This window comes from Rhinopithecus roxellana, chromosome 7 (genome assembly GCF_007565055.1).
Source record: "Rhinopithecus roxellana isolate Shanxi Qingling chromosome 7, ASM756505v1, whole genome shotgun sequence".
Classification (NCBI taxonomy): Eukaryota; Metazoa; Chordata; class Mammalia; order Primates; family Cercopithecidae; genus Rhinopithecus; species Rhinopithecus roxellana.
The window spans coordinates 151,079,557-151,091,979 of NC_044555.1; the positions used below are offsets into that span (position 1 = coordinate 151,079,557).

The 12,423-nt window shown below is 40.9% G+C and overlaps 1 protein-coding gene across 2 annotated transcripts in view; it reads left to right on the forward strand.

Moving 5' to 3' along the window:
- Window positions 1-12,423, forward strand: part of DRP2 (dystrophin related protein 2) — a 41,026-nt gene that overhangs the window by 178 nt on the left and 28,425 nt on the right. The window contains exons 2-3 of one of the 2 annotated variants that reach the window (XM_010359640.1): window positions 4,405-4,508; window positions 11,430-11,608. The exons of the other annotated variant lie outside the window; for it this stretch is intronic. Of the exons in view, the coding sequence (XP_010357942.1) occupies window positions 11,492-11,608 (117 nt within the window). The 5' untranslated portion in view covers window positions 4,405-4,508; window positions 11,430-11,491. The remainder of the gene's footprint in view (window positions 1-4,404; window positions 4,509-11,429; window positions 11,609-12,423) is intronic. 2 annotated transcript variants of the gene reach the window in all.

The window sequence follows — 12,423 nt, forward strand, 5'->3', positions numbered from 1 at the left end:
CCTTGCCCTTGTTCAGCTGGCTGAGGGGAAATGACTGAGGGAGGGGAAGCTCCAGAGGTACTGTGTGGCGGGCGGGGGGTGGGGGAAGAGAGAGAGAAAATGAGTGTGTGTGTGTGTGTGTGTGTGTGTGTGTGTACGTACATGTGCCTGCCTGTGGTCTGTTTGCATGTGCTTTTAGGGGAAAACTTGCATTAAAAAATGCCCACAATAAAGTAGTCACCATTTAGATTCATAAAGAAAAAAAAAGATGCCCAAGAATAGAAACTCAAGCCAATTTGAGCAACTGAGGTCTAAAAATGAATAAGAAGGAGGTACACAGTTTGCTTCTCTGAGAAGAGAGGGGCATTTATTTATTTATTTTAGGTTCTCAATAGCATGCTTTTTGTCCAAGGGTGTATTTCTTGGCAGGAGGGAAGGAAAGGTGTGTGGAAAGCATTGGCTAACAAGGGAGGAGAGAGGAAACATGGGACCTTGGAGCAGGTTCCCTGAACAAATGAGTATTCTGGCCAGCAGACAGGACATAGGAGTTCTTTGCTGAAGTAAACCAGGCTCTGACCTAAGAGCCTGGAGCTGAAGGGCTCATCTCATCTCTGTATTTACTTCCTGGCTCTGTTGTTTTTCCTGTGACATTTTTTCCCCTTATCTTCTCCCCTGGTTTCCTTTCTACACCCTGTAATCAGGAGGCATCTTTCCACTCTTGAAAGCCTAGCTTGGAGTGGTTTCAAATAGGGCTTGCTTCTCTTGGAGTCTAACACCCCATCACCTGCTCTCACCACCTTTCCCAGCATCAGGCCAAGTGCCCCAGCCTAGTAGGTGGGCCTGAGACTGTATGGGTAGTTAATGTTTATCCTTCTTTTGGTAGGCAGGTCGAGCCAGGCCTCACAGGTGTTGGGTCTAAGCAGGTGGCAAGGCTGGGATGGGGTGGGGTGGAGTGGGGTAGAGGAGGATGTCAGCAGCAGCTGCCGCCTGCTTCCGTTGAAAGCATGGTGCATGCTGTCTGGAAAATAACATACTTTTAAAAAATGTTTTCATTTTGATTGTCAAAAGAACAAAAGCCTTAAAAAAGCTCTATGTCTAGTTCATCTTAATTCCTGACTTTTCCATAGGAATCCTTGTTTCTAGATGAAAGGCCCTCAGGTAAATCACCTTTTAAAAGGCCTGTGGGAACCACAAGCCTCAGGAGATTTTCCTTCTAAGGTTTGCGTGGGGAGATGATCCCAGAGAATCTCAGGGCCTTCTAAGGAAACCTCCGTGAAAAGGCAGTGTTGGAAGTGGCAGTGTTGTGTCCTGTTTCTGAAAGACCAAGCCCCTCTGTCTCTGGGTGGGCAGGCCTCTGCCCTGTAGTCTTGCTTTCTGTAAACCATTGCTGGGGTATGAAGGCACACGGAAAGAGCTCCTCTTCTTGTGAGATTTGTACTTCTAGACATTCAGCCTCAGCTAGGTAGCTCTGTGCTCCAGTTCAGATTACCCTTCAAGTCCGCCATAAAGGAGGGGAGCATAGCTTGAAGCAATGAATTTAGCAAAGACCCCGAGTCAGATGTGGAGAGCACATCTGGGATTCAGTCCTTCTAACTGTAGATGCTCAGAAGTTTCTGATGTTGGATCTGCCACCATGCCAGCTAGGATGGGATCTCACTAAAGAAGTCCGAGAAGATAGCCTTCTAAACTTCTCAGGGGTACACACTCAGAGGAAACCCATTCAGTGGAAATTATACTATGAAATGACATTCCTCCCTTACGAAGGATTCTAAACGTGCATCAGCAACAAAAATAGCAAGTGAGATAAATCCTTCTAGGATAGCATTTACCAAACCAATGTTCTATAGAGCCCCATCCTGAGAGAATGTTAATAGATTCTGTTTTAAAATAAGTGTTGGGTGTGTGTGTGCATGCATGTGTGTGTATTCTGCAGTTCAATACTTTTTTGGAAATGCTTCTTAACCGAATTCTCATTTTGGAGAGTCACAGTATATATAACGCATATTAAAGACTCTGAGAAGTACTGCTGTAAATGAATCTGTTTAATTTTGTTTAACCCAGTACATCCCAGACTGGTTTGACCAGGGAACACTTTTCTTTATGGAAAACACTTTTTGCCTCTTGCAGATACAGTTTGGGGAATTGCTGCTCAAAAACAAACAAACAAACAAACCGGAAGAAATCATCTGGTCATCCGGTTTATGATTTCATGAGTCAAAGGTCATGGATAACACTTGTAAAATAATCTAGTCCAACAATGCATTTCTAAACATGAAAAACCCAAGAGGTTAATCATATTGTTTTCCTTCCCATAGCTGATGAGAATCTGGGATTATCTCCTGATTCCCCAGCCCACTGTACCCAACTGCTGCTTCTCTAGCAGGTCCCCTCCTGTGAAACTAGTCCCAGGAAAATGAAGCAGATTTAAGGAATAATCCTTAAATTTTGAGTGCAACATTTACATTTAATACATTTCTTCTAGTATTTTGTTATATGCAAAAATTGTCAACTTTCTTTTCAGCATGGGCTTTGTTGCATTCTTTTAAACAATGTGTTATGAAATACCTTCGTACATTCAAAAAGGTATAAAAATAATATGGTGAAAATCAGGTTATTCACTGCACAGCTTAGTAAAGAAACATTACCAGTAGAGTTGAAACCTTCTGTCTATTCTCCATGATTAAAGTTCTCTCTTTCCTTCCAAAGTAGCCACTATCCTGGATTTGGTGTTTATTATTCCCATGCATTGATGTATATACTTTTACTATACATGTATGTATTTTTAAACAACATATACTACTGCTTTATATATTTTAAAAGTTTATATCAGTGGTGTATTATATGTATTCTTCTGCAATGTGATTTTTCTTTTCTTTTCTTTTTCTCCCAAGAGACAAGATCTTGCACTGTTATCCAGGCTGGAGTGAATTAGTGTAATCACAGCTCACTGCAGTCTCGAGCTCCTGGGCTGGAGCAATCCTCCAGCCTCCCCACCCCCCAGGTGGCACCACCATGCCCAGCTAATTTTTTTTCCCTTCATAGAGACAGGGTCCTGCTATGTTGTCCAGGCTGATCTCAAACTTCTGGCCTCATATAGTCCTCCTGCCTCAGCCTCCCAAAGTGTTGGGATTGCAGCCATGAGCCAATGCACCTGGCTTGAAACTTATTTTTTCTATTCAATGTTATATTTGTGAAAAGCATCCATGTTGTAACACGGGGCTCTAGTTTACTCATTTTTTTCACTATTGTATACTCCTCTAATGACTATACCACACTTTATCTATTCTGCTGTTGATGGACATTTAGGCTATTTCTAGTTCTGAGCAATCACAGAGGTACTGTGATCTTTCTTGTGTAGCTATTCTTAGGTGACAGTTTGTACTGGGTAAATATCTGGGTGGAATTGTCCCTTACAGGGTATGTGCATTTTCACCTTTGGGAGATATTGTCAAATCACTGTGCAAAATAGTTTACTAACTTACACTCCCACCATCAGTGTATAAAGGTTTCAGGTTTATTGCATTAATGGGCTCTTACAGTTTTCTCCCATGGGGATGCGTCTCTGATTTTTTTAATTGGATAATAAATTTTATTTCTCAAAATTGCTTGACAGCTAAACTTCTCAGGAATACGTTTCCTTGTTTTCATTTGTAAATGAGAGGATTGGCCTAGATGATCTCAAAGGTCCTTTCTAGCTTGAAAATCTGAGTTTCTACGATTTGTTCATTAAATGAGGTACCTCTGAAGCAGAACCTTGTTTTTTTGGCTGCATTGCAGGAATTATTTTAGGAAGTATAACAAAGTTTGTTACCAATGAAATGTGTATCTTTTCTCTTACTGCCATGCTGTCAGGTAGAAAGGCGGTGGTGTGAGAGGAAACACAGTTACACAGTGTTACCTTGGATTGGGGAGAGGAATCTGTAGCCCATGGGAAGGGGGTCTCCTTCCCATTGCCCTGTTCTTTACAGAACCTCTTCATCTTAGAAGTCTTCCCTATCTCTTGAATTTGTTCTCCCAAGAATAATAAATGTTTGCAATTTGTTTTTTTTTGAGATGGAGTCTCACTATGTCGCCTAGACTAGAGTGCAGTGGCACAATCTCAGCTGGGAGGCTAAGGCAAGATAATCACTTGAACCCGGGAGGTGGATGTTGCAGTGAGCCGAGATCATGCCGCTGTACTCCAGCTGCACTCCAGCCTCGATAACAGAGTGAGACTCTGTCTCAAAAAAAAAAAAAAAAAAAAAACAAAAAAAACAGATGTCCAGGCTTCCTTTCTGCACATACACACAGTAGATTGTTTTTACAAAATTGGAGTTCCATTACACATGCTATTCTGACATTTGTTTGTTTTCTTTGGCCTAAAATATATAACTTTGAAATCTGTCCAAATCAGTGCATATAGATCTGCCTCTTTCTTTTTAACAGCTACATAATATTCTGCCATGTGAGTGGCTATCATAATAAATAACATTTGAATATTTACTAAATGCCAGAAACTATGAATTAACTCCTTGCAACAAAGCTAAGATGTAGGTCTTTTTGTTATCCCTGTTTCACAGATGTGGGGACTAGAGCACAGTAAGATTGGGGAGCTTGTCCATATCTGTGCCGATAAGTGGGCAGGGTGCAAGCCAGAGCATCCTGGTTCAGAGCCTGTGCCCCAGACAATCATGCTGTGATATGTCTCAGACATAGTCTACTCACCAGTCCCCTGTTGGTGGACATTTGAGTGAATGCAGATTTTTGCTATTATAAACAATACTGTAGCAGACATCTTTGTCCACTTCTGAAGGTCTTTTTGTAACATAGGCTCTTAGATTTCTCCGGTTTCTAGATGGAAAGCGCTTATTTATTGAAAAAAAAATTTATTGAGCTTTAGGCATTGGGGAGGCTCTGAGCTCAAAATAGGAGACTTGACCAGAATTTCACTTCTCAGATGTCCTGTAAAGGTCACTTAAGTGCTTTTCACTGTTTGCCAGCTTAGTGCTGCCCCAGACCTTAGACTGACTGCATCCTGTCTGTTTTTAATTGCTTGTGTCTTTGCCTGGGTAGTGGCATAACTGAGTCAATGCTTGGGCTCCCACCTGGTGGTCCTTAGCCAAAAATTGTCTCCACTATCCAGGTATCAGTGATTACAATGCCTCAGAGCCTGGGTTCTAGAATTTACAGAGGCAGAATAGCATAATGGTAAATAACTTGTATTCTGAGACACAACTGCCTGGGTACAAATCCCAGCTCTTCACGATGTATTCACCATATGACTCTGAACAAGTTACTTACCATCTCTGTGCCTCCATTTTCTTATCCACACAATGAGAATAGCAATAGTAACTACTTTATAGTGTTGTCATAAGGATTAAATGAGTTAATGTATGTAGACTGCTTAGTTAATATATATAAAACACAGAATACAGTTACTATTTATTTGGCTATGGAAAAGCTGCCACACCAATCTTTCCATAAAATAGTTGATGACCTCCTTGCATTTTGGTGGGGAGCGGAGAGGAGGCGAAGAATTAACTGTTATTAAATAGGTAATGTGTTCACATGGGTCAAAATTCAAAAAGTACAAAATGATATTTAGTAAAAAATTTTATCTTCTATTGGCAACATGGGGCTTATGTGGTGTGGGGAATAATTCTATTTCTCAACCTGGGAAGTGATTATATGAATTTACATTATAGTGATTTAATATACTTTGCATGTATGCTTTATGTACTTTTATAGGTGTATTTCTTATTTTTAAAAAGGGCAGAAATAGTAGAAATTCCAAAGAGATGGGGAGAATTTTCACTGCTCAGTTCCCTTCTTCAATGGTAACAGGCTCTTTTGTATACTTCCAAAGATATTTTTTTGCATCTATAAGCACATATTTTTAGTATAAAAGTGTAGACTAACCACCACCTTGATTTTTCTCTTGTTTTCTTTTTACTTAAAGTATATCATAAGAGATCATTTTGTATTGGCACATAAAGAGTTCTTAATTATTTTTTAAGTAGTTGTATAGAATTCCATTGTATGGATACACCATTATTTAATTAGTCCCCTAGTGATAGACATTTAAGTTTTTGCAATTTTTTTTTTTTTGCCATTTCAAGCCTTGTTTCAAATGCCAACATCGTACTTATTATTGTACTTGTTTCAAATGCTAACATTGTACATTATTCCACATAAATTTAAGTAGCATATGTTCCTAGACGTCTCCAGTTTTTGGGTGCCTAACACTGTGTTAAAAATATGTGGGCTATAAATAAATATCAGGTGTGGGTTTTGTCCTCCATGAGCCAACAATCTTGCTTTCATATTGAAATCCTAATATTTCCCCTGTGTTTTTAAAGCTTTTTATCTCTGCTCAAGAGAAACAATGCCTTCCCACTGAATCCTCCTGAAACAGCCTGTGTATGGCTTTTAGAACCAGGAAGAGTATTTGTAGTGGCAAAAAGCCAGAGTTTCATATCCAGCAGGATCCCTAGGGGAGGGCAGGGAAGGCTTATTGCCACCCAAAAAGCATCCTCCACTCCTGCATATGTCAAAATCTTCTCTTTCACCTTAGCTCAAAAGCTTCTTTTCCATAAACACATCCCAAATCCCTCCAACTAGAAGTGAACAATTCCTCCTCTGTGACCTCTTATAGTATGATTTCTGTGTCCTACTGTCTTAGTCCATTTTCTGTTGCTTATAACAGAATACCTGAAACTGAGTAATTTATAAGAAAAGGAATTTATGTATTACCGTTATGGAAGCTGAGAAGTCCAAGTTCGAGGGGCTGTGGTGAGAGTCTTCTTGCTGGTAGAAACTCTCTGAAGCATCCCAAGATGGCACGGAGTATCACGTGGCTAGAAGGCTTAGTGTGCTAGCTCAGATCTCTCTTCCTCTTTTTATAAAGCCATGAATTCTCCTCCCATGATAACTTATTAATTCATTAATCCATGAATGGATTAATCCATTCATGAGGGCAAAGCCCTCATCAACTCTTAAAGGTCCCAGCTCTCAATACTGTCACATTGGGGATGGATGTTCAAACCACAGCACCCACGTAGGGTATGAATAATTTTCTCCCCAAAAGTATACTTTTTTTTTTGTTTACATGTCTTGTTTCCTACATTTGACCAGTTGGGGACCAAGTCTGATTCATCTTCAATCTCTCATAGCCTTTGCAAATTAAAAAGAGGAATAGGAAAAAATCAGTATGTGCAGATGGTGATTTGAGATAGGACTGAGCTAGATAGAGGCAGAAGAATCTTTGTGTATAACAAAGAGTACTTGCCCAGGAATCAGGAGGCCCTGGTTCGCTTGCATCTCAGCATCTTCATCTGTAAAGTGGGATCTTAATTCTGGCTGGGACAACTTTACTAGGTTGTGCTTAGGATCATGAAAGACAGCACAACAGACTACAAAGGCATGCTATATGAATACAGGGAATGATAGTTTTTGGTGCTTAGCAACCCTTAAACATTAACATTTGATACATTAGCAAACTAAGGCCTAGAGAGGCAATATGACTTGAGGTCAAGGTCAGGGGTAAGGTCTGAAAAGAGCAGAGGATAGTCATTTTAGGACCAGAAGAAATCGATTCCTTTCCTGCCTGTGTTGGTATTAGAAGGTCTGAATTCTCTGACTCCTGGGTTTACCTTAGTTTTGTTTTGTGAAGCCTCAACCTAGCATCAGGTCAGTAGAGGAATAAGAAAGAAGGAAGTTAATTTGGAGATAAATGAATCTCAAAAGAGAAGAAAAGAGATAGTTGATGAAAGAAGAGATAAAAACGACCACTAAGGTGTGGAGGAAAAGCTAAATATCTTTAGCAATTAAGGAAATGCAAAGTAATCCTCAAAATGCCATTTTCACTCACAAAGTTGGCAAATAAAGTAAGAATACATACTGTTGGCAAGTGTGCTGGGAAACTGGCACTCTCATACATTGCTAGTAGTAGTATAAAATGATATAACTTTTTCTAGGGCAATTTAGAAATATGTATCATAAACCCTTTGATCCAGGAATTCCCCCTTATAGGCAATTACCCCATGGAGAAAATCACAAATATGCACAAGGTTGTTCTTTGCACTTTGATTTATAAAAAAGAAGAACTATAAACATATGTCTAATTGTTAAATTATGGTGTATCCATTCAGTGGAATACTATACAATGACTATAGTATACAATAGAATAGTATTGTATTGTATATACAATATAGTATAGAATACTATACAATGACTATACAATACTATACAATGCACAACCCTTATTGAGTTGTGCACTGTTGCCAGACACTGTGCTAAGTTATTTAAATTATTAACTTTAATCATTAGAATAATTCTGTGAGGATGCTATCGTTATTTATCCCCATTTTGCAGATGAGGACACTGAGGCTCAGAGAGGTTAACTTGTCCTGGGCCACACTGCTAATAGGCTGAATAGTGTGGATTTGACTCTAGGTCTGTCTGATGCCAGTGCCCATGGCCTCAGTCACAGTGCTGTACTTCCAATGCAGCTGTTAAAAATCATGTTTTAGGCTGGGCGTGGTGGCTCATACCTGTAATATAAGCACTTTGGGAGGCACAGGCGGGCTGATCACTTGAGCTCAGGAGTTTGAGACCAGCCTGGCAACATGGCAAAACCCCGTCTCTACCAAAAATACAAAAAATTATCCAGGCATTGTGGTGCACACCTGTAGTCTTAGCTACTTGGGGGCGCTGAGGCGGGAAGATCGCTTGAGCCTGGGAGGTTGCAGTGAGCCAAGATCACGCCAGTGCACTCCAGCCTGGGTGACAAAGTGAGGGACCCTGTCTCAAAAAAAAAAAAAAAAAAAAATCATGTTTTAAGGGAATAGTTAATGACATTCTAAAATGACCATGGTATAATGACAAGTGAAAAAAGCAGGATACGAAATGATAGCATGTGATGGCAATTTTATTTTAAAAGTGTATGTATATATTTTTCAGAGAAAAATTAAAACTTCATAGCTGTTAGTAATGATTATCTCTGGGTGGTAATATTACAGATTATTTTTATTTTCATCCCTATTATTTTTTGTATTTCCCAGTTTTTCTATAAAGAACATGTATTACTTCTATAATCAGCAAAAATAAAAATGTTAACATAAAAAGAAGTCTGAAAGCAAGCCTCTTGTAGCCTTTATGCTTATAACACATCCATAGCAGTACTTCATTTTTTAATCTAAGTGACTAATGCTTTTGTGGTGTCTGATCACAGATGAGCCATATTTTCAGTCATTCTTTGGGGATGAGTAGCTACATAGCTGTATAATCTCTAGGGACTTTGACTACAACAAAGTACCCTTTAGACCACAACCTCTTGTGCCCTTGTGATTTGTAATAATCTCCACTCCTTGGACTATAGTCTCCTGAGGAGGAGGGGTGGGTACTTAATGCAAGGAGTCCACAGATCTTTAAATGCATAAATGTTTTTCTCACTCGGTACGTTCTAAAATTACAGCTACTATTGTGGGTGAGAGTGGGTGAAGTGAGATTTTTTTTTTAGTCTTAAGAAGGGCCCCTTATATCTAAAACGTTGTGAACCACTGGAATAGAGTCTAAAAATAGTGGTTATTTAATTATCAGCATCAAGAAAAAAGATGCCCAGTTCCGGCCGTTTGAATCAGGGTTTGTGTGTCTTTGCCCCACACTAAAAGAGATCACCTTATTATTTCCTAGCATCATCTTTGCCACCCATTCTCATCACATTTGTGTACATTCTCTAAACCGTCAATTGGTTTGTACATCTAAACTTTGTCCCCATATTTCTCCTTTACTAAGCTTAGCTCTTTACATCTAAAGCTGAATATGTCTCAAGCATAGCTTATTATGTAACACTGCCCCATCCCTTACCACAGCAAATATACTTTCTCCTGTTTTCCTTCCCTTGCAGTTGGCAACATTATCCACTCAGCTCCCAAATTAGAAACCTTTGACTCCTTCTCCTCCCTTACTGTTCACATCCAATTGATCATCAAGCCCAATGTATTTTACCTCTCTAATGTACCTCAGAGTCATGCTGTCTGCTTCATCTTCACTGCAACTGCCTGCCTATTCTAACAGCTTCTCAACACGTTCTTCCTTTTGGAGAATCACTCTACAAGGAAGGCAGAGGGCTCTTTCTAAAATGCAAATCTTGGCCAGGTGCGGTGGCTCATGCCTGTAATCCCAGCACTTTGGGAGGCCGAGGTGGGTGGATCACCTGAGGTCAGGAGTTCGAGACCAGCCTGGCCAACATTATGCAACCCCATTTCCACTAAAAATACAAAAAAATTAGTGGGGCATGGTGGCGGACACCTGTAATCCCAGCTACTCAGGAGGCTGAGGCAGGAGAATCACTTGAACCTGGGAGGCAGAGGTTGCAGTGAGCCGAGATTGTGCCACTACACTCCAGCCTGGGAACAAGAGCGAAACTCCGTCTAAAATAAATAAATAAAATAAAATGCAAATCTCATTATGTCACTCTCTGCTTAAAATCTTCAGTACCTCCCCATTATCTACAAGATAAAGCCTACAATCCTCTGCTTGTCATTCAAGGCATGGCCCAATCTGGCCACAGCCTCATCTCCTGCTACACACAACAAGGCACATACCTTGTACTCTGGTCACACCGAATACACCATACATTTAATTTTCATGTTTGTATATTTTTTTAACCTTCACTGCCTAATGACAAATCTGTTTCTCTTTCATGACTCACCTCAAGCACATTTCCTCTAGGGAGACTTTTCTTGACATGACCAGATAGAACTCACAATTCCCTCATCAGTCTCTTCACGATACCATAAACACTTCCTTTATGACCTCAAATAACACTTTATGGCCATTATTTTCTCCACATTTGTTCTGTCTGTATGTGATACTCCTCAGGGGAAGCCCCCATGTCTTTTCATCTCTGTGCCTCTTAAAACTCTAGCCATACTGATCACATTGTCCTCTGAACATGCTAGGCCTTTTTATGACATCCACCTTCACACAGGTGGGTCCGTCTGCTGGGAATGCCATTCTCCCTTTCTCCTCTGCACAAGCAAATATCTACTCATCTTTTGAGACTCATCTCAAGTGTGCTCTTTCTGAAATATGTACACATTCTCAGTGTTAGCTGTGCTCCCTTAGCCTTTTGGTAAACTCTTGATTTTAGCATTTGCTATGTAACATTTTATTATAATTATCAGCATACATGACTGCCTCCCCTACCCGTCTCCCCCACCTCCACCCTTAGGCTTTGATATCTCAGCAGTTATCTTTATGTCTCTAGCACAAAGCACTATAGGTAAACAATAAATGCTTCCTTGGTCAATAATTAAATAAAGTCTTTTATGGTACATGGTGGCCTGGGTAGGTCAGTAGGCTTTGAATACTTATTTGTATATCTGGTCAAGCCACCTCTGGGTAGATGCTTGATTCATAGGCTTTTCTAGGTCTTGACTCTAAATCTCTCTGTATTGATTTTCCAGGTGCTTAATGATCAATAGTTGGTGCACTGCCTATCCTCACCTCCCCATGAGCCTTGGTTTTTATGCAACCTATGGTCATGCAGGGATGCCCTTATACCCTCCCACGATGTCATGATTGGCAGGCAGCTGACCAGTTCCATCATAGCAGCAGCCTCCGAAGCACCTGCCCCCACCCTCAGGTAAGAATCTGATAGTAAAATAAAGACCTGTGGAGAAAGAGTGGACACAGGATCTGTGTATCCTTGGGGTGCTCACACTTCCTAAGGCTCAGGGGCATTCTCTGTATACATGCAATCCCTTGGATAGCATGGGGAATATATTGGGCCCATCCTTCATTACTCATGATGTCTTTTATGGGGGGGCATAGGGAAAGGAAGGGCGTTGGGCTGAGCAGCTCAGAAGGCCCACTGCAGCTGAGTGGGGCTGGTTTCGTGTTAACCTTCTAAGAGTTATGGGTACAGGAATGTCCTAGAAGAGTATGATCCTTCAGGGCATGGTCTAGGACAAGGCAGGTCCTTCCTTTGCCTTGGCTTCTCTGTGGCATGCCTTCCATATTCTGCAGGTGTCTCTCTCCTGCCATCAGCTTTTCCTCTCAAGTTCCTAGCCTTTTTCATAGCTCCTGGCTCAGCCCCACTTAGAATTCCCTGAGCTCCATATCTGCCTGTTCTCTCTCTCTGCTCCCGTAGTAGTGTGATGGTGGTGGTGTATGTGCCCGCCTGTGTATGTTGGTAAGCAGGTAGAGGATGTGTGTGAGACAGTAGGCAGGGCAGCCCCCTTTCCCAACAATGAATGAGGTCTAGGGAAAGTTGACTGGAGAAGGGAGATGCCTAAGCATACTTTGGGTTGCCCTACAATGCTTTGGGTCCAGAGGCTATGGGGGTGTGAGAAAGTGCTATGTCCCCTGGAGCCTCACAGATGGGCTGCAGTGCTGAGTCACTGCTGGGGGGCAGGCAGCAGTTGAATATACAGGAAGGAAGAAGGGAGGAAAAAGGAA